This window comes from Budorcas taxicolor, chromosome 10 (genome assembly GCF_023091745.1).
Source record: "Budorcas taxicolor isolate Tak-1 chromosome 10, Takin1.1, whole genome shotgun sequence".
In the NCBI taxonomy this organism is placed as follows: Eukaryota; Metazoa; Chordata; class Mammalia; order Artiodactyla; family Bovidae; genus Budorcas; species Budorcas taxicolor.
Window position 1 is genome coordinate 68,123,014 of NC_068919.1, and position 23,087 is coordinate 68,146,100.

Below are 23,087 nucleotides of genomic sequence, written 5' to 3' on the forward strand. Positions count from 1 at the left end.
AACAAATCTATTTATGATTAAAGACTTTCTTTTCCTATCACCAGCCCTAGCCAGTGATGGTTCTTCTTACCAAGAGCTCCACCATCATGCTGGGTAGAATGTGCTCAAAGACTTTGGATTCAGGAAAGGAAACACCCTGCCCCATGGGGAAGCCAGCAGAGGCAGGTGGGCTGGGGAGAGTGCCCCCAGTATAGCACTGCTGCCTAGCAGAGGCTCTTGGCCTGGCTTATCCTGTCCCCCAAGAACTGGCTTCCTCCTTGTTACCCTTTCTTCCCCTTTCCTCTCAGCGCCAACCTTCTCCCCACTTGTCACCGCTGTTACAAGAATTAAAATTGGTCTCCATTCAAACACCAGCTCACCTGCGTAAAACCTCTTGTTGTTTAAGCATTAAGTGCTAGGAAATGTGAAAATTTCTTTTAAAAAGATGGATTTCTGTGGAGAAACAGATAACAACAGCCTCTCTCCCTGGGATGATGAGATCAGAATTTCTAGACAAGAAGCATTGACGGGAGGCAAAATTTGGAAAGAAGCTTAGAAGTTGGGTGTACTGACAATGTAATCATGTTCATCACTGTTCTAGCAGCTACTAGTTACAGAACAATTTCTGTATGTTGGATGGCATCTTAAGCACATTTCCTAGCTTCCTGACATACGGCAGGTATATCTTTGGGTCCAGTTTCAGGCTTTCTAGAGATTTTCTTTTCCTTAAGAAATGACCCTTTGATATTCTTTTGATATACCATCAAAACTGGTATATGATTTTTTTCTTAAATTTCAAATTCACCTGAGGCAATTGAATTCTCTTAACTGTATATAAATGGCATGATTGAATGGCATGATCAAAAACTACTTCCAAATGAACAATCCTTACCATCCAATTTTGATACTTTGTTGAAAATTCTTTTGATGTTAATGATACAGAAAAAACTCGAAATGCTTTCATACCATTCAAGAGAAAAGGAGAAAATAGAGGGTTTGATGCTATGGGATACATCCAATTTCCAGTCTTAGACACTAACTATTCTCCCCTTGTTCTGCCGTGAGAGCTTCATGGGGTGACTTCTTGGCAGATGGTGTTAATGAGTCCACAGGGAATAAAGATCAAGGATCTCAGAATTTTCCAGCAGTATTTACCTTTCATATGGAGGGGGCCACTGGAGAATATTCCCTTCAAAGACAATGTTTTCTGCTTGAAAATAAAAAGCTCTTTGATTCAGTTTCAGAAATGGTCAACTTCACGCTAGGACTAACAGGTGGAGGTGTCCCGTCAAGTCACAGATTTCACTAAATTCAGAGTTTGTTCAGTGTGAGAGAAACTCATTCTCCAAACAACACTTCTATCAGCAGGAGCCTCTTGTTGTAAATGTGTTCTCTTAAGTAAATCTAACCTGGCTTGCTTTGAGGTATTCTGAGGCATTCCTTCCCATACTAACCTTTTGCTGTTTTTAATCAGCATATGTGTCTAAACCATAGGAATCTTTGAGTAGAAAACATACACTATAAGTAAATGGAGGTATCTGCAATCAGGGAGAACTTTATTCTGATAATTATGTCCCCTGCAATCATGTATTAAGTACTGTTATCTAAAAAGATCTTATGCCCCAGGATCATGTCTGTTTTGATGGGAAGGAATTAGTCTTAGCAATCCTTAACAGATATAAAGCTTTTTTCTTCCTCCAAACCAGAAAACACTTCTTTTTGAACTGGTTTTTGTTGCTTTAATGATAGCAGAATGTTCATAGACACACAGAGAAAGTCAGCTCACAGTGTGACTTCAGTATTCCTGGGCAATTCCAAGCTGGTGATAGAAACTGGAAGTTGAAGATAAAGCCTTTAGAATGTCTTACGTTTTTAAGGACAGTCTTACCATGCACCAATGATCATTTTTTTTATCATAAGGTAAAAGGGCAAGGTAGAAAGGTAATTTGGGCTCCTGCAAGACAAATTTATTGCCATTCTGCTGAGGAGGAATAAGCAAAAAGCTGTCACTCTCCCATTGCCATCTGCTGAGGTCAAGGCCACTGTTTTCTCTTGGTGAGCAGAAACACTGTCCTAGAAGTTGTTCCTTGATTCTGGTTTTTCTTTTCAAGAAGCTGTCTGTTAGCAAAGGACCTTTAACCCAAATGCTACTTTTGCCTTTCCTCAGTGCTGCACAGGACTGTATGATATGACTCAGCCAACTTTCCAATCTCTCCAAGATGGAGCTGCACAAGCCAGGTCTAACTCAGAGAAACCAATAGAACCATGGCACTGTCAAGTTCATGGCCAGCAAACCAACAGACAAGGCTCTCTGTTCCTAGCCAGCAAAGAACAGCTTCTTTTAAACCATCCCAAGGCCAGACTTCCATTTGCATGAGACCAAGTCATTTTATTTGCTATAACACCACTGTGTCCAGAATACTGAGCAAGTGTTTTTGTAAGAATCTTATTAATACAGTTTGTTTTTTTCTTTCTGGGCTCGAGACCCTGGGTTGTTCTTTGAAAACATGATGAGAGGGAGATTGAGCTGGATTAAAATCTGGGTTCCATTATTTACAAATGTGTGACCTTGGACAAGTCACTGAATCTCTCCAAAACTGTTATTCTTGTGCTAAAATAGGGATAATTAATACCACCTTAAAAGGTGGCTGTTACTACCAATGATAATTAGGTAAGATCTGCAAAAGCACTAGCACAGTGCCTGGAATGTTGTAGACAATAATTTTGGAGGGAGGAGGGAGCTGATTCTGTTTCTTCATGTTTGTATGTTCATTACTGACCTTAGATCCTGCCTCTCCACACTCCTCAACTCATCTTTCAAAGAGACGAAATCATGCATATTTGCATGAAATTATTTCAAACCATCTCCTATTGGCCATTTAACATGAAACCTACCTGAATTTTTTCATTGGAGATTGTTTTTCTTGAGCAGTGGCCAGATGACCAGAATAATAGACTGGGAAAAACATAATGTTCCAGTTTGTTGAAAACCAAGTCATGAAAAATGGACAGTAGAAGTTCTTATAAGTAATTTTTACAATCTGTGTGGTTCCAACCCAAGATGATGACACTGACAAGATGATCAAAAGTCCCCAGACAGCCTTCAGAACCATGGATGTGCAGGATAGGCAGCGAGCCTTGATTCTGTTTTCTTGGCCGCTGTTCTCAGGATGAGTCTGTGCTCCATCATCCCCTGCAAACAGGAAAGGAATACAAATGTGTGGAAATCAAGTTATAAAACAGAAATCAAAGAGACAGACAGAATCACCAGTGTTTTGTTTTCCCTACTATCATTTGAAGAGACAAATAACACTGGCTCATTTTCTGTCTCAAATCTCTGCTCTATAAGGTATACTGTGTATCTGGGACCCTTATCTAGGCCATGATGATGCTGATGAACTTGGTGGATTTCTCAGGGGAACCCTACCCACCTCCTTGTGAGAGCATTTCAGCTTCAAAGGCTTTGGCCTTGGCCACATGATGTGTCTAAACAAACGTGAACAGATGGTATGTTCACCATCTGTGGTATGGTGTGCCACCTCTCAGCAGAAGCTTTAAGCGGCTTTACATGGTCCCACTACCTCTCTAGCTCTTCCTTTCTGCCACTAGAATGGAAAATCTCAAATAGAAGCTGGTCTATGTGACCAGCTATGGAGAATGAGCAGGACCTATTCAGAACCCTGTATTCACCAACATAAAAAGTGAATGAGAAATAAATATTTATTGTTATTTCCCACTGAGTATTTTTTTTTTAACTGCAGCAAAGATTACTAATAAATTGAAAAGGATGTGCCACCAAACAGAGCAAGTCTGGATTGCACAAAGTCACCTCCTACCTCAGAACAAATTACTATTTAATATATTTCTGGGAGAACAGTGAGTTCTGCTTTATATTTTTACATTTACTAAGAAAATTTAGTAGCTTTTTTTTTTTCACATTGAAATAGCTGAAGTTCTCCAAAAGTGACAATCATAAAGGTCTTCTCCCTAAGAGTGAAAACAAGTTCAACACAATGAATTTATATACCTATCAGGATGTTAAATGAGAGCAGTGGTCATCCTGAGTCCCCAGATGGTAGAATCCAGGGAAAGGTAGACAGAATTGTAAGATTCCATGGTGTTTCCAGGGACCTCCTGTAAGCATAAGGTTTATCCTGGGCTTATGCAAGTGGTACAGCCCACAGACTGTGAGTGATAGTGGATGGATTTCTCACATTCCTCTTCAGAACCTGCCGGCTCTCTGCTGAATGTCTCCACTGCTTAATGACCCAGGTGTGACTGCTCCGCTGTGCAAAGGCTTTCATCCAGCTATTTATTTGGGGAAAGCAGATAGCAAGCCTTGAAAGCGAATTTTTCATTGGAGAGTATAAATCAAGCAGGATGAACAGGCAATTACTACATGACTTCCAAGTCTTATAAACAGAATTCTCAGAGCCTAGTCTCTGGAAGATGAAAACTAGTATTCTTTTATTTATTTATTCAACAAAGTCCTGTGGAGACTACCAGGAGCTATTTAAATAGGTCCCAGGGGTTCAAAAATGAAAGACTTGAGCTCATAATCTAGAGGAAGGTCAGGAGACACATCTAAAACAGTGGGAGAAGGGCCGAGTATGGCGATACAAGGCCACATGGAGGCAGACAAGAAGCACTTGTTAAAATGAGGTGTGTAGTGACCAGGAGAAACTTCCGTGATGCGGTGACATTGAGATGAGACTGAAAGTACACTCACCAGCATCCTTGGCTGTGTACAGACTAACTACCTGATAACAGTCTTCAAATTCGCTATGTCCATGTGGTTTATACAGAGTAGAGGGGAAAAAATGAAAATGAATAAGAGGGCAGAACAAGAGCTCTTGTGTTGGAAGGCTGGGAAGGAGAACACAAGCCTACCCAATTAAGTGGGTATTACCAGTCCCGTTTTACAGATGCAAAAACTGAGACTTGTATTAAAGGTTGTTCAAGGCTGAGCCCAAGTCAGTATGACTCCAGGGTCTAAACTTTTTATTCTGAATATTCATTTTGTCTAGGTTTCAGGCTTGAGCTCCCCATTTAAGCACTGGAAGCTTCAGAAATGGTTTAAGAGAAAAGTTTCCTGGCAGGAATGGCAGCCTTGCATGAGGTTTAATAGAAGAGAAAGGTATACTACACTTTAGATCACACTATTCTAAGGGACTAGTTCGTAAAGGAGGATTGATTCTACAAAGATTATTTGTATCCCTTTGACATCTGCCTTTACTGTCACCTTTGAAGATGACATCTGTACCACTGTCAGAGCATATAGAGTACTTTTGATGACACCAATAGTCACCTAAATCCTCCCATAGTATTGGCTCATTCTTCTGCGAACTAGATTGAATTGTTGACAATTCTTTAATTTTACTATCTGTAGATACCATAGAAAGATTGACTCTCCAGGGTTCTTTTATTTTTCTGATCATTTAAATGTGATTTTCTATGGTCCTGCTTAGATTTATTGTTTTGTATACATCATTAAAATTGATTTACCAGTAATTCCATCTGTCTCTATGAACCTTGATTAGAGTCACACAGATTGATGGTAGAGGCCACTGGAATTTGGAAGCATTAGTGAAAGTCCTAGCCCCGCCACCAGAAGGCCCTGAGTATATATTTAATTCTGGTCTTAGCGTCTCTGTCAAACACCAATAATACTTAGCTCATGGGATTCATTTTGAGGTTAAGTACCATAACATTCATGAGAGCATGGCGAGCTGCTCTTTAGATTCTTCTCCTTTTCTTTTTCTTTTTGGTGTCTAGGAATATCCCCAAGTGTCTTCCAAATTGTTGCAGAAAGAGTAAATTATGCCACATGTGGTCTTCAATGGTACAGTCTTTGAGATTTGTAATTAGTATGTGATAGAAAGGGCAAATTTATTAACCATATTTAATTAACTGCAACATTCTGTTCTGCAGATAACTGGGATAATAAGAATATTACTGCAACTAATTAAAGCCAATTAAAACTTTCTGAAGATTTACAATGTCATTTTCTTCACTTTTTACAAAAGAGTTTTGGCCTTTGGGTCCATAGTTGCTGAGATTCCATTTTAAAATATTGTCATTTTGGGGGAAAAAAAAATCTTTTCTCATAAAACCTCTAATCAAATAAGTGGGATCCTAGAAGAGGCTTTCACACCTCCTCTATGCCTTCATTTACCTGGGTCCCCTGAATTATTTCTCTTCTGCTTATTTTTTAAAGCTAGTGTTCTCAAAGTTATGAGGTTTTTGTTTTTCGATTTGTTTCCACTACCCACTTGTTTTGGATAGACTTATTTTGTTGTTTTCGCTGGTGTCACTATTGACTTTAAGGATGCAAGAGATTTTAATATATTGTTGGCCAAGCTGAAGGAATAAATGGAGAAGGGGAGATTGAAAATGTAAGTGGAAGAGATGGAGAGGACGTAATCATGGATGTAGGAGGAGTCAGCATCAGAATGGTAGCAAACACAGAAGTCAAAAGTCGTCCCTGCAATGATGACAGTGAAAGTCTCTCAGTCAAGTCTGACTTTTTGCGACCCTGTGGACTGTAGCCTGACGGCTCCCTCTGTCCATGTAATTCTCCAGGCAACGATACTGGAGTGGATAGCCGTTCCCTTCTCCAGGGGATCTTCCCAACCCAGGAATTGAACCCAGGTTTCCCGCATTGCAGGCGGATTCTTTACCATCTGAGCCACCAGGGAAGCCCCTGCAATGGTGATAATTAGCAAATTAGCAAGCAAGAGAACAGAGACACTTTGAGGCAGGGAGGAAAGCATCTGTTAGCACACAATTGTTTGTCTTTTCAGGAAGGCAAAAGTGTGGTCATATGATGAGAGGAAGTGAATATGGACTTGAAGCTTGAGAATGTCTCTGGGGACGGCAGTATGATGTCCATCACCAAAATGTAACAGTATTGGGCCACGGCCTTAGTGGACCCAGCTGCATTTATTTTTTTCATGTGACTTGTTTTATTTCGATGTTTGTTTTACTGCAAGAGTCTAGAAACAAACCCACAGTATCTCTGAGATCTGCCTGTATACTGTACTTAACTATCTTTGCTTCTTTCCCACCCATTCTTCCTCAAGTGCTACATTTTGGCTTGTGCCCCATGACTCTGTTGAAATTTCTCTTGCTAGATAATAATAAATAATCTGTTTTTGAAGTTCAATGGATACTTTTTCACTACTTACTTTAGATGAAATAACAACCTCCTATATCACTAACCTCTCCTTTTTATTTTATTTTGCTGAGTCCTGTTCCTCGTTCTCTTCTGATCATTTTAGAGTTTTCCAGAGTTCTGTCTCTCTTTTTAGCTCTCTCTTCTGTCCTTCTTCATCCTTTAAGGATTTTATGCATACTGCATTGCAGGCAGATTCTTTACCATCTGAACCACTAGGGAAGTCCCATGCATGTTCCAGCTACGTTTTAAAATGATACATTCGCTGGGAAACCCACAGATATAGTTAAGAGATTTATCTAGTGATTCCAGTAACCCAAGTAGTCCAGGGGTTGGTAAGTGATCAGGCAGATGTGAGGAAAGGTTAAAAGTCTTGATTTAATAGTAAATGCTGATCAGGGAGGCAACTGAAGTGTCCTGAAGGAGGTATAAAATCGGGAAAACTAGAAGGGCTCCAAGGACTGGTAGTCCTAATAAAGATAAGAGCAGAGTCTGTGATTTTACTGGTGCTTTTATTCTTCTCAGAATGGGTACAGCTTGCTATTACTAAATCCCAGGACTGAGATAAAAGGTGCTGGCTTTTGCCATCTTCAAGATAAGAAAAATTGTTTCCTTATAAACTTAATTAGAAGTCATTGTTTAACCATGTGTTAAGCCCTCCAACTATAGGTTTTGGTATTATTTCTCTGCTGCACTGTACACTGCCCATCGTTAATGGATTGTATCTATACATTTCTCTTCTTCCTTCTCCTCCCACTTGATAAACTTTGCTCACACGTACTCCTAAGAGTCAGTGTCACATCTTTACATTCTGTGCCAATGGTGGGATCTTTCATTGCTGGCTAGAAGTTTACCACCTGTACTGTTATTTAAGAGGAGGTCACTCACATACCTGATCTGTTTTGCCTCTCAGCTCTGTGTCCACAAACTCCAGAGGATCCTCGACTCTGAAGTTCAAGAATAGGAGCAGAGGAATCTTCTGTGACAGAGAGAGGGGACAGTTGTCTGCTGATGCTACTGTGTGAACTGGGGCAGTTGGCTCCAGGTTTACATCGAGTAACTGATGATCTGGAGGTACCTGGGAAGAAAGAGATCAGTTTGAAAATTTCCTGGAGGAAAAACATACTTTAAATGTTGTGGCAGTAAAATATATGGAACATTCATTGAATTTGTTTCTAATTTTACAAAAGGGGCTTCTAAGGAAAATGCTATGTTGGTAAAGTCTGTTCCCTAAGATAAAGGGTCTTTTTAGACAAATCCATTAACTAAATGAACACTAGAAAACGGTGTTTGGGTTGATTTAGCTGTTCTGAATTAGAACTGTTCTTAAAGTTGAATAGTTTACCTCAGGGAAAGCAAAATGGTGTTATTTCTTCTCCCTTTTCTTCCTGAGGCTGACTGTTGAATTCCTAACTGGTAAAACTGCCAACTAGCTCTCCTATTAAATCTTCTATACACTTTTCCAACAGTTTGATCACTAAAATCCAGCTTTGTTGTATCTCCTCTGTTCTGGCTAGATTTATTCAGTATGTTGAATAAAAGTAGTGAGAGTGGAATGCTTTCAACTTTTTTCACTGTTGAGAATGATGTTAGCTGTAGGTTTGTCATATATGCCCTTTATTATGTTGAGATAAATTCACTCTATTCCCACTTTCTGGAGAGTTTTTAATGATGAATGGAAGTTGAATTTTGTCAGAAGAGTTTTCTGCATATGATTTTTATTCTTCAGTTTGTTAATGTGTATCGCATTGATTGCCTAGCAGATAATGAAAAGCCCTTGCATCTCTGGATTAATTCCATTCGATCATGGTATATTATCTTTTGATGTATCTTTGGATTTGGATTTGGTTTGCTAATATTTTGTTGAGGACTTTTGCATCTACATTTTTGCATCAGTGATATTGGCCTGAAGTTTTCTTTTTTGTCTGGTTTTGGTGTCAGGGTGATGGTGGCACCATAGAATGAGTTTGAAGGTGTTCTTGCCGCTGCAATTTTTTTTGAATAATTTAAGAAAGATAGGTATTAATTATTCTCTAAATGTTGGGTACAATTCACCTGTGAAAGCCATTTGGTCCTGGACTTTGGTTTACTGGGAGTTTTTTTCTTTTTCTTTTCTTTATTACTGATTCAATTTCATCACTGATAATTAGTCTGTTTGTATTTTGTATGTCTTCCTGGTTCAGACTTGGAAAATAGTACATATTAGGAATTTCTCTAGGCTGTCAACTTTATTTGCATATAGTTGCCCTTAAGAGTCTCTTATGATCCTTTGTATTTCCATGGTGCTGGATGTAACTTCTTTTTCATTTCTGAAATTACTGATTTGGACCTTCTGTTTTTCATGATGAGTCTGGCTAAAGTTTTTTTTTTCTTTAGCCACCTTTGAAGCCCCATGTCTTAATGCAGGGCTCTAGTGGAGAAGGCAATGGCAACCCACTCCAGTACTCTTGCCTGGAAAATTCCATGGACGGAGGAGCCTGGTAGGCTGCGGTCCATGAGGTCACTAAGAGTCAGACACGACTGAGCGATTTCACTTTCTTTTTTCACTTTCATGCATTGGAGAAGGTAATGGCAACCCACTCCAGCGCTCTTACCTGGAGAATCCCAGGGAGGGCAGAGCCTGGTGGGCTGCCGTCTGTGGGCTGCCGTCTATGGTTTCGCACAGAGTCGGACATGACTGAAGCGACTTAGCAGCAGCAGCAGCTAACGTATTAGACCTTAATCTGATGTACTTGTCCTTAATAACATTTTAAAATTAATTTTTATTGGAGTGTAGTTGCTTTACAATATTATATTTTCAAAGAAACTGCTCTTAGTTTTGTTGATCTTTTCTATTTTTTCTATTTTGTTTATTTTTATTCTGATCTTTATCATTTATTTCCTTCTACTAATGGGTTTGTTTGTTCTTTGCTTTCTAGCTCCATCTGGTCCAATGTGTCACTTCAGGCTAGTGTTACCTTGTTAATTTTCTGTCTGAATGATCTGTCCATTGATGTAAGCGGGGTGTTCAAGTCCTCTATTGGTATTACATTACTGTTGATATCTCCATTTGTGTCTGTTAATATTTGCTTTTATGTATTTAGGTGCTCCTATGTTGGGTGCATGTATATTTATAATTACTGTATCTTCTTAGATTGATCCTTTGATCATTATGTAATGTCCTTTTTTTTGTCTCTTGTAACAGTCCCTGTTTAAACTATTTTAAGTCTATTTTATCTGATGTAAGTATTATGACCCTGGCTTTCTTTTGATTTCCATTAGCATGGAATACCTTTTTCTATTTCTCACTTTCAGTCTGTATGTGTCTTTGGATATGAAGTCTATTGTAGGCCTTGTTTTTATATCCCTTCAGCCTTTTTTGTTTTAGTAATTCTTTTAAAAATTGAATTAAAGTTTATTTAAAACATTGTGCCAATCTGTGCTGTACAACAAACTGAGTTATACACATATGTACACTTTTAAAAAATAACCTAACTCTACACCTAAAGCAACTAGAAAAGGAAGAAATGGAGAACCCCAGAGTTAGTAGAAGGAAAGAAATCTTAAAAATTAGGGCAGAAATAAATGCAAAAGAAATGAAAGAGACCATAGAAAAAAATCAACAAAGCCAAAAGCTGGTTCTTTGAAAGGATAAATAAAATTGACAAACCATTAGCCAGACTTATCAAGAAACAAAAAGAGAAAAATCAATAAAATTAGAAATGAAAATGGAGAGATCACAACAGACAACACAGAAATACAAACAATCATAAGAGACTGCTATCAGCAATTATATGCCAATAAAATGGACAACGTGGAAGAAATGGACAAATTCTTAGAAAACTACAACTTTCCAAAACTGAACCAGGAAGAAATAGAAAACCTTAACAGACCCATCACAAGCACAGAAATTGAAACTGTAATCAGAAATCTTCCAGCAAACAAAAGCCCAGGTCCAGACAGCTTCACAGCTGAATTCTACCAAAAATTTAGAGAAGAGCTAACACCCATCCTACTCAAACTCTTCCAGAAAATTAAAGAGGAAGGTAAACTTCCAAACTCATTCTATGAGGCCACCATCACCCTAATACCAAAACCTGACAAAGATGCTGCAAAAAAAGAAAACTACAGGCCAATATCACTGATGAACACAGATGCAAATATCCTTAACAAAATTCTAGCAATCAGAATCCAACAATGTATTAAAAAGATCATACACCATGACCAAGTGGGCTTTATCCCAGGGATGCAAGGATTCTTCAATATCTGCAAATCAATCAATGTAATTTACCACATTAACAAATTGAAAAATAAAAGCCATATGATTATCTCAATAGATGCAGAGAAGGCCTTTGACAAAATTCAACATCCATTTATGATAAAAAAAAAAAAAAAACTCTCCAGAAAGCAGGAAAAGAAGGAACATACCTCAACATAATAAAAGCTATATATGATAAACCCACAGCAAACATTATCCTCAATGGTGAAAAATTGAAAGCATTTCCCCTAAAGTCAGGAACAAGACAAGGGTGCCCACTTTCACCGCTACTATTCAACATAGTTCTGGAAGTTTGGGCCACAGCAATCAGAGCAGAAAAAGAAATAAAAGGAATCCAAATTGGAAAAGAAGAAGTAAAACTCTCACTGTTTGCAGATGACATGATCCTCTACATAGAAAATCCTAAAGACTCCACCAGAAAATTACTAGAGCTAATTAATGAATATAGTAAAGTTGCAGGATATAAAATCAACATTCAGAAATCCCTTGCATTCCTATACACTAATAATGAGAAAGAAAAAGAAATTAAGGAAACAATTCCATTCACCATTGCAATGAAAAGAATAAAATACTTAGGAATATATCTACCTAAAGAAACTAAAGACCTATATATAGAAAACTATAAAACACTGATGAACGAAATCAAAGAGGACACTAATAGATGGAGAAATATACCATGTTCATGGATTGGAAGAATCAATATAGTGAAAATGAGTATACTACCCAAAGCAATCTACAGATTCAATGCAATCCCTATCAAGCTACCAGAGGTATTTTTCACAGAGCTAGAACAAATAATTTCACAATTTGTATGAAAATACAAAAAACCTCGAATAGCCAAAGCAATCTTGAGAAAGAAGAATGGAACTGGAGGAATCAACCTGCCTGACTTCAGGCTCTACTACAAAGCCACAGTCATCAAGACAGTATGGTACTGGCACAAAGACAGAAATATAAATCAATGGAACAAAATAGAAAGCCCAGAGATAAATCCACACACCTATGGACACCTTATCTTTGACAAAGGAGGCAAGAATATACAATGGAGTAAAGACAATCTCTTTAACAAGTGGTGCTGGGAAAACTGGTCAACCACTTGTTAAAGAATGAAACTAGATCACTTTCTAACACCATACACAAAAATAAACTCAAAATGGATTAAAGATCTAAACGTAAGACCAGAAACTATAAAACTCCTAGAGAAGAAGATAGGCAAAACACTCTCCGACATAAATCACAGCAGGATCCTCTATGATCCACCTCCCAGAATTCTGGAAATAAAAGCAAAAATAAACAAATGGGATCTAATTAAAATTAAAAGCTTCTGCACAACAATGGAAACTATAAGCAAGGTGAAAAGACAGCCTTCTGAATGGGAGAAAATAATAGCAAATGAAGCAACTGACAAACAACTAATCTGAAAAATATACAAGCTACTTATGCAGCTCAATTCCAGAAAAATAAATGCCCCAATCAAAAAAAGGGCCAAAGAACTAAATACACATTTCTCCAAAGAAGACATATGGATGGCTAACAAACACATGAAAAGATGCTCAACATCACTCATTATTAGAGAAATGCAAATCAAGACCACAATGAGGTACCACTTCACACCAGTCAGGATGGCTGTGATCCAAAAGTCTACAAGCAATAAATGCTGGAGAGGGTGTGGAGAAAAGGGAACCCTCTTACACTGTTGGTGGGAATGCAAACTAGTACAGCCACTATGGAGAACAGTGTGGAGATTCCTTTAAAAAATTGCAAATGGAACTGCCTTATGACCCAGCAATCCCACTGCTGGGCACACACACCGAGGAAACCAGAATTGAAAGAGACGTGTACCCCAATGTTCATCGCAGCACTGTTTATAATAGCCAGGACATGGAAGCAACCTAGATGTCCATCAGCAGATGAATGGGTAAGAAAGCTGTGGTACATATACCCAATGGAGTATTACTCAGCCATTAAAAAGAATACATTTGAATCAGTTCTAATGAGATGGATGAAACTGGAGCCTATTATAGAGAGTGAAGTAAGCCAGAAAGAAAAACACCAATACAGTATACTAACGCATATATATGGAAGTTAGAAAGATGGCAACGATAAGAGATGGTAATGTATGTGAGACAGCAAAAGAGACACAGATGTATAGAGCGGACTTTTGGACTCTGAGGGAGAGGGAGAGGGTGGGATGATTTGGGAGAATGGCATTGAAACATGTATACTATCATGTAAGAAACGAATCGCCAGTCTATGTTCGATACAGGATACAGGATGCTTGGGGCTGGTGCACGGGGATGATCCAGAGAGATGATATGGGGTGGGAGGTGGGGGGGGGTGGGTTCAGGATTGGGAACTCGCGTACACCCGTGGTGGATTCATGTCAATGTATGCCAAAACCAATACAGTATTGTAAAGTAAAGTAAAAATTAAAAATTAAAAAAAACTATTAAAAATAAAAATATTCTTTATGGTTTATCCTAGGAGGCTGGGCATAGTTCCCTGTGCTATACAATAGGAACATATTTATCCATTCTAAATATAAGAGTTTGCATCTACCAGTTCCAAACTCCCAGTGCATCTCTCCCTCCACCCCTCCCCCTTGGCAACCACAGGTCTGATCTCTATGTCTGTGAGTCTGTTTCTGTCTTGTAGATAGATTCACTTGTGCATATTTTAGACTCCGCATATAAGTGGTATCATATGGTATTTATCTTTCTCTTACTTTACTTACTTTAGCATGATAATCTCTAGTCACATCTATGTTGCTGCAAATGGCATTTTTTTTTTTTTTTTTTTTAATGGCTGAAGTAGTATTCCATTGTATATATATACCACTTCTCTATCCATTCATCTGCTGATGGACATTTAGGTTGTCTCCATGTTTTGGCTATTGTGAATAGTGCTGCTATGGACATAGCAGTGCATGTATCTTTTTAAGTTAGTTTTCTCTGAATATATGCCCAGGAGTAGGATTTCTGGGTCATATAGTAGTTCTGTTTTTAGTTTTCTGAAGAACCTCCAGTGTTTTCTATGGTTGCTACACCAACTTACATTCCCACCAACTGTGTAGGACGGTTCCGTTTTCTCAACACCCAATGACTTTTTAATGATGGTCATTCTTACTGGTGTGAGGCGGTACTTCATTTTACTTTTGATTTGCATTTCTCTAATACTTAGTAATGTCGAGCATCTTTTCACCTGCCTAAGGTTCATCTGTATATTGTCTCTGGAGAAATGTCTGTTAAAGTCTTCAGCCCATTATTTGATTGGGTTGTTTGTTTTGTTGTTGTTGTTGAGTTGTATGAGCTGTTTGTATATTTTGAGGATTAAGTCCTTATCTGTCACATCATTTGTGATTATTTTCTCCCTTTCTGCAGGTTTTCTTTTCTTTTTTTTTTTAATGATTTTATTTGCTGTGAAAACACCTGTAAGTTTGATTAGGTCCCATTTGTTTATTTTTGTATTTTTTTTTTTTTTTTCTATTGCCTTGGGAGGCTGACCTAAGAAAACACTGGTTGGACTTATGTCAGAGAATGTTTTGCCTATGCTCTCTCCTAGGAGTTTTGAGGTGTCATACTTATGTTTTTAAGCTAGTTTCAGTTTATTTTTGTGTATGGTGTGAGGATGTGTTCTAACTTCATTGATTTACATGTAGCTGTCCAACTTTCCCAGCACCACTTGCTGAAGAGATTGTCAATTTCCCACTTTTTATTTTTACCTCCTTTGCTGAAGAGTCATTGATCATAGGTGTGTGGATTTATTTCTTGCTTTTCTATTCTGTTCCATTGATCCATATGTATGTTTCTGTACCAATCTCACAGTTTTGATTACTGTAGCTTTGTAGTATGCTCTAAAGTCTGGGAGGGTTATACCTCCTGCTTTGTTTTAGCTTTTTTTTTTTTTTTTTTTCCTCAGGATTGCTTTGGCAATTCTGGTCTTTCATGGATCTTTAACTTTCTGGAGAATCCCATGGACAGGTGAGCCTGGTGGGCTATAGTCCACAGGGTCACAAAGAGTAGGGTATGACTTAGTACACATCTACATAAATTTTTGGATTATTTGTTCTAGTTCTGTAAAAAATGTCACGTGTAATTTGATAGGGATTGCATGAAATCTCTAGATTGTTTTGGGTAGTATTGCCATTTTAGCCATATTAATTCTTCCAATCCAAGAGTATGAGATAGCTTTCCATTTCTTTGAATCCTCTTTAATTTCCTTTATTAATGTTTTATAGTTCTCAGGATATGTCTTTCACTTCCTCGGTTAGGTTTTTGGGGTTTTTCTTTTGGTGCAATTTTAAGAGGAACTGTTTTTTTTGTTTGTTTGTTTGTTTTTTTTTTTTTTTTTTGCATTCTCTTTCTGATATTTCATTGTTAGTGTAAAGAAATGCAACTGATTTCTGAATGTTAATCTTGTATCCTGCTACTTTGCTGAATTCATTTATTAAACCTAGTATTTTTTGTTTTGTTTTGTTTTGTGGAGTCCTTAGGGTTTTCTAGGGGCTTCCCAGGTGGCTCAGATGGTAAAGAAACTGCTTTCAATGTGAGAGACCTGTGTTTGATCCCTGGGTTGGGAAGATTCCCCTGTAGGAGGTCATGTCAACCCACTCCAGTATTCTTGCTTAGAGAATCCCATACAGAGGTATCTGGCAGGCTATAGTCCATGGGGTTGCAGAGTTGGACACAACTGAGTGACTAAACACTAGGGTTTTCTATATATAGTATCAGGTCATCTGCATATAGTGACACTTTTCCCTCTTCCTTACAATTTGGATACCTTTTGTTTTTCTTGTTTGACTGCTGTGGCTAGGACTTCCAATACTATGTTGAGTAGATGTGGTGAGAGTGGGCATCCTTGTCTTTAGTGTGAAGGCTTTCAGATTTTCACTATTGAGTATCATGTTGGCTGTGGGTTTGTCATAAATAGTTTTTATTATGTTGAGATACGTCCCCTGTATACTAACTTTGGTAAGAGTTTTTTTTCTTTTTATCATGCATGGATGTTGAATTTTGTCAGATGCTTTTTCTGAAATAATCATGTGGTTTTTAAATTTTCTTTTGTTAGTGTGGTGGATTACACTGATTGATTTGCATATGTTGGACCACCACTGTGGTGTATGATCTTTATTATGTGTTTTTGGATTTGGTTTGTTAATATTTTGTTGAGAATTTTTGCATCTGTATTTATCAAAGATGTTGGCCTGTAATTTTCTTTCTTGGTGGTTATCTTTGTCTTGCTTTGTCTTGTTTTGGTATCAGGATGATGGTGGCTTTGTAGAATGTCTTTGGGAATGTTCCTTTCTTTTCAATCTTTTGGAAGTGTTCAAGAAGAATTGGTGTAAGTTCTTTATATGTTTTGTAAAATTTATCTATGAAGCCGTTAGACTTATTTGTAGGAAGTTTTTCTTCCTTTGTTTTTTTTTTTAACTACAGATTTTGTTTCACTTCTAGTGGCCAGTTGCACAAATCATCTATTTCTTCTTGATTCAATTTTGGAGCGCTGTAAGCTTCTAGAGAGTTGTCCATTTCTTCCAGGTTGTCAAATTTGTTGGCATATAATTATTCATAGAATTCTCTTATTTTTTTTGTATTTCTGCACTATCAGTTGAGATTTTTCCTTTTTCATTTCTTATTTTATTTGGGTTCTTTCTCTTCTTGGTGAGCCTGGCCAGAGGTTTGTCAATTTTCTCTTTTTCTTCTCTTTTTTTTTTGTCAATTTTCTTAACCCTTTAAAATAACCAGCTCTTGGTTCTATTGCTTTTTTTTTTTTTCCTACTTTTAATCCCTATTTTATTTATATCCTCCATATCTTATTATTATTTTTCTTCTGCTGACTTTAGATTTAGATTTCATTTGTTCTTCTCTAATGATTTTAGGTGGTAGGTCAGGTTATTTCAGATTTTTCCTGTTCTATGAGGAAGGCCTGTATTGCTATTGACTTCCCTCTAAGAACTGATTTTGCTGCATCCAGTGGATTTTGAATGGTTGTATTTTCATTGTCATGTGTCTCAAGGTATTTTTTAATCTCCATTTTTATTTCATTGACTCATTTTTTTTTTAGTACATGCTGTTTAGTCCCCATGTAATCAGTTTTTTCTCATTTCACTATGTCTTCTGATTAGAGCATTTAGTCTATTTACATTTAAAATAATTATTGATATGCCATTTTGTTAACTGTTTCTGGGTTGGTTTGGTAGGTCTTTTTTATTCCTTTTTTTTGTTGTTGTTCTCTTATGATTTGATGATCATCTTTGGTGTTAGTTTGGATTCCTTTATCTTTTTTATGTATATATCACAGATTTTTGGTTTTAGGTTACTATGAAGTTTTTATATAGCAATCTATACATATGAATGGTTGTTTTAAGTTGCTGATTCTTAATTTCAAATGCATTTGAACAACCCTGCATTTTAATCTTCTCCCCTTAAAATTACTGTAAATATAGATTTTACTACTTTTTTCTTTTAACCTTGTTACTAACTTTATGAGGGGATGATTTCCTACCTTTACTGTGCATTTGCCTCTATCGATGAGCTTTTTCCTTATATGATTTTCATGCTTCTTATTGTGTCCTTTTTTGCTCAGAGAAGTTACTTTAACATTCCTTGGAAGCTTGTTTGGTGGTGCTGAACTCTCTTAGCTTTTTCTTGTCTGTGAAGCTTTTGATCTTCCCATCAAATCTAAACAAGAGCCTTGCTGGGTAGAATATTCTTGGTTGTAGGTTTTTCCCTTTCATTACTTTAAATATATTGTGTCACTCCCTTCTGGCTTAGAGTTTCTGCAGAAAATTCAGCTGATAACCTTGTGAGTTCCCCTGTATGTAAAGTGTTGCTGTTCTCTTGAAACTTTTGATATTCTCTATATTCAATTTTTGCCATTTTAATTACAATGTTTTGATGTGTTCCTCTTTGGGTCAATCCTGTATGGGACTCTCTGTACTTCCTGGATTTGGATGTCTGTTTCTTTTCCCAGGGAGGTTTTCAGGTATCCTCTCTTCAATTATGTCCTCAGTCCACCCCCTTCTCTTTGTGGGACCCGTATAATGTGAATATTAATACATTTGATGTTGTCCCAGAGGGAATTATCCTCATTTCTTATTATTCCTTTTTCTGTTCAGCATCAGTGATTCCCACTACTCTATCTTCCAGTTCATGTTGTTCTATTCCTCTGAACCATTTAGTCTAATGTTGATCCCTTCTAGTGTATTATTTCATTTCAGTTATTCTTCATCTCTTTTATATTTATTATTTTTATCTTCTAACTCATTAAAAACTTCCAACTTCTCATTCTATGCATCCCTTATTCTCCCAATTTCTTTGATCCTGTTTATGATCACTACCTTGAATTCTTTCTCAGGTAACATGTCTATTTCTGCTTGGTTCTTCTGGAGTTTTATCTTGTTCCTTCATTTGGCATATGTTCTTCTATCACCTTATTTTACCTAACTTGCTATTTTTATGTATCTGGTAAATGGTTATATTTCCTGGTGAGACATCCTATGAGTCCCAACAGCACACTCCCCTCTTGTCCCCAGAGCTGTACACTCCAAATATTCTATGAGGGCTGTGTGGGTATTTCTGCTGTGGCGAGCAAACTATGTCAATGGTCTGGTAGGTTTATTTGGCTCTGGTCGGGTTGGTTGCCAGGTCCTGCCTGGTACAGAGGCTGCCAGCTGCTGGTTATGGGGTCTGATCATGGGGCAGCTGACTGCAGAAACCTGGAGGCCCTAGGCTAGTGCTATATTACTGATGGGCAGTCAGGATCCAGGAGAACCTGGGCTGTTGTCTACTTACTGGTGGATGAAGCCAGATCCTGGGGCTAGGGCCGACTTACTGGTGGACAGAGCCAGGTCCTGGGGCCTGGTTGCAGGGCTAGGGGTCCTAGAGCAAATGTCAGATTGCTGACTGTGGGGGCTGGTGTCTTCTTCTTCTTTTTTTTTTTTTTTTGGTAAGTCTCACTGCTTCTTTATTGGAGTGTAGTTGATTTACAGTGCTGTGTTAGTTTTAGTTGTACAGCAAAGTGATGAAGTTATACATATACATATTCTTTTTCAGATTCATTTCCCATATAGGTTATTATGCAGTATTGAACAGAGTTCCCTGAGCTATATAGTAGGTCCTTGTTCTTACCTGTTCTTTTATTTTATTGTATTAATCATGTTTTAAATTTTCTGTATTTTATGATGGAAATGGTACTGATGATTCTCTATTCTTTTATTCATCTCCTTGCCCTCCATTCCCCTGCCCCAGGCCTGTATCATGTATGTCTGCGTGGCTCAGATATGCCTTAGTTTCCTCCTTTACCCCTTGGCATCTCACTTTAATCCATTCTGTGCTTTATTGTCTAATACATTGGTAAAATGCTTCACAGTTTAGTTTTCACATGTACCATTTAATTTAATCTGTAAGAATCTTCTTCAACTCTCTCCCACCTCATTCAAAGGTAAAACTTCAGCCTGCTGACATTTCAGGTCTCTGACTTCCATTAACAGCCATCCGTGGCTGCTCTCCTACAGGTCTCTTCCATGTCTATTAAATCTGCCTCCCTCCTCCTGCATAAGCCTGGCATATTCCTGAAGACTAAGTTTTCACTCTTGAAATTCTCCACAACTCTGTTGTTTGCTCACCATCTCCTAAAAGTGTTTCCCAGGTGGCTCAATGGTAAAGAATCTGCCTGCCAATGCAGGAGATGCAGGAGACTCTGGCTCAATCCCTGGGTCAGGAAGATGCCCCTGAGGAGGAAATGGCAACCCACTCCAGCAGTCCTGCCTGGAGAATCAAGGGCAGAGAATGGGCAGAGGAGCCCGGCTGTAGCCCATGGGTCACAAAAAGTCCGACATGACTGAGCACGCATGCTTGCATCTGGGGCTGGTGTCTTAAAGCTTGTATTGGCCTACTAGTGGGTGGAGACCAGGCCGAGCCAGTTCCAGGGCAGGCCTGGTCCAGATTGTGGTGTTTTTTTTCGTCTGGTGTCTGCCTGCTGGTGGGTAGAGCTGGATCTGAAACTAGGGCAGGCTCACCAGTGGATGGGACCTGGGCCGGGGTCTCTGGCTGGAGGGCCCTGGGAGTCTTGGATCTATTGCCTGTGTACGGGTGTGAGGGGATCGGGCCTGGGTCCTCTGGTGGGCAAAGCCATGTCCAGAGGAGGCTGCAGACCCAGGGTTCTTGAGGCAACCTGTCTGCTGGTAGGTGGGGCTGTGTCAGTGTGCAGTTAACTGCTTGGCCTGAGGCATCCCAGTACTTGTGCCTGCAGACTGCTGGGCTACAGAGGGACTTTTCTGTGGTAATAAGCTATAAGAAAAATTCCAGGATAGTAGTACCATGTCGTAGAAGGAGCTCTCCAAAATGGTTCAGGAGCCTATGTCCCCAGGGTGAACTGGAGTTATTTCCTACCTCTCCAGGAGGGGGTAGGTCTAACCCAGGCTACCACCAAATTATTCTCCTACCCTGGGTAGACTTTGTGTGAGTCCCTTACAAGTCAGGTCTCTATTTCCATCAGCCTTCTGGAACTCCCAGAAGTAAGCCTGTGGCCTTCAAAGCCAAATTCTCCAGGGAGGGATTGTCTCCCCAGTGCTGGGTCTCTGCGCTGTGGAGCCCAAAGTGGGACTCAGACCTCTCAGTCCTTTGGGAGAATCTCTGCAGTTGTAATTGTTCTGTTTGTGGATCACCCACCTGGGGGTATGGGATTTGACTTTATCACTACTCAGCACCTCCTACTGTCTCATTATGATTCCTTCTTTATATTTCTCATTGTAGAAGATCTTTTCTGGTAGGTTTGGGGTCTTTTTCATCGATGGCTGTCGGTAAATAATTGTGATTTTGGTGTGCCTGTGAGAGAAGAGCTCAAGGTCTCTCTATATCATCTTGTGACCAATAGTTTATGTTTCTAATTGAATGTTTCAAATTCAATGAAAAGAGGCTGTCTAAAATTCAGGAAACTCACACTTACTATGTCCTTCAAGAGATGTGACATTTCAGATACTCCAAGAGTAATTTTTAATTTATCTTTCAAGTATCTTGTATAATTTATGTTTGCATGAGGTGTGCCTTCTCGTGTTTTCTTAGGTGAGTATCAGGTTTCATTTTGTGATTACTCAGCAGTTGTAGGTGGAAAGGAGGAAGTCCCAAAATGGGCTGAGTAGCAAGTTGAGATGGGGTTGAGATAAAAATATTGGCCATAGTTACTAAAAAGTTTGTAAATCACGTGTAACTGGCAAGTGTTGAATTTATAAGCCAAATTAATGATTTCTTTTGCTTCCCCATTTTCACTGCAGTGTTATGTCCTGGCTTCAGTATCTCCTGGTCCTTATGCAATATAGCTCAAACCTCATTGCCTGCTGCCTCCCACTTGCTGATTCGTGGAGGAGACCTGAAAATAGTTGAGCCACTGGACACATTTATTCCATTGTCCTAAAAAGGCAAATATAAACTAAGAGCCAGGCCCAGAGGCATGTTCAGAGCTTAGTCCATAAAACAGTCATCTCCAGCCCTGGAAATGCAGATGCTGGCCCATGCTGTGTGGTTTTGTACCATTCAATTAATATAAAGCCAGCCCCAACAAAAATAAATATTCAGAATGTCACCTGGGATGCAATCAAGGATCACAAATAAATAATTTATATTGTGTTTTATATGCCACAGTGAGCGCCTGGATATTGCAAAAATAGTTAATGAACAGTCTTCAGACTTTGACATGTTTTGAGGATGAACTGCATTAGGAACAAAGGACTGGAAGTCTCCCATTAATCACATTAGACGGTCCCTCTGCCCCTTGTAAAGACATCTGCTCACCTGAGCCATAATGTTTAGCCACCTTGTGCCATTTTTCATAATTGTCCAGGCATAAAAAGATGATTTTTTCATCTGTACTGGTTAGACTCCACATGCTCCCCAAATCAATTTAACTCAACAAATAGTTATTAAGCGCCTATTCTGAGGCAGATAATTTGTCAGGTACAGGAGTTAGACAAATGATGACAGCATGGACCTCTCAACATAATATTAGAGCCAGGCATGTAACCAGTTAACTATAATGTGAATAGGAGGACAGGAAGAAAGGGAGTGAGTGGTTTATTCAGCGGGAGTACGAAAGGTTCTATGGGAGGTTACATCAAAGTTGGCTGTGAAGGATGAGCAAGACTTGGCCAGGCAGAATTTTATGCTGAGTCAGAAAACTGTAGGAACAAACAGTGCTGGAAAATGCATGCTATGAAACTTAATGGTAAGATGCTCAACTCTAAGATGCTGAATTTTGAGTACAAAAGAGCACTGAAAATTCCATTCTTCTACCCTTGCCTATTACTTGAAAAGGAACTTTGGTCTAATTGAAATTCAGACAGAATATAGTGGTTATGAACACAGGGTGTTTAAATCTTGGGAGACATGGTAGGAATCTGGGTCCAGCCATGTATAATTGCACAATGTTGAGCCTGAAGAAGGCCATGCAATCTCTCTCAATCTCGATTTTCTCTCCAGTTCTATTCAAATCTGAGGAGCATTGTATGGCTTAAATGGTCCATAGAAAATTCTCAAGAAATGCATATATCATAACTAATAATGACCAGGTAAACAGAAATGAACATTTGTACCACTTTATCAATCACAGTGTTTAACTTCATGAAATAGAAATACAAACTGAACTGGTTTAGCAAAAATGGGGAGTTTTCATAAAGCTTAC

The 23,087-nt window shown here is 38.5% G+C and overlaps 1 protein-coding gene across 1 annotated transcript in view; it reads right to left on the bottom strand.

Annotated features, from left to right (window-relative positions):
- Positions 1-23,087, bottom strand: part of SLC35F4 (solute carrier family 35 member F4) — a 275,400-nt gene that overhangs the window by 23,144 nt on the left and 229,169 nt on the right. The window contains exons 2-3 of the mRNA XM_052646614.1: positions 8,046-8,231; positions 2,875-3,172 (exon numbers count right to left, since the gene is read on the bottom strand). Coding sequence (XP_052502574.1) covers positions 2,875-3,172; positions 8,046-8,231 — 484 coding nt within the window. The remainder of the gene's footprint in view (positions 1-2,874; positions 3,173-8,045; positions 8,232-23,087) is intronic.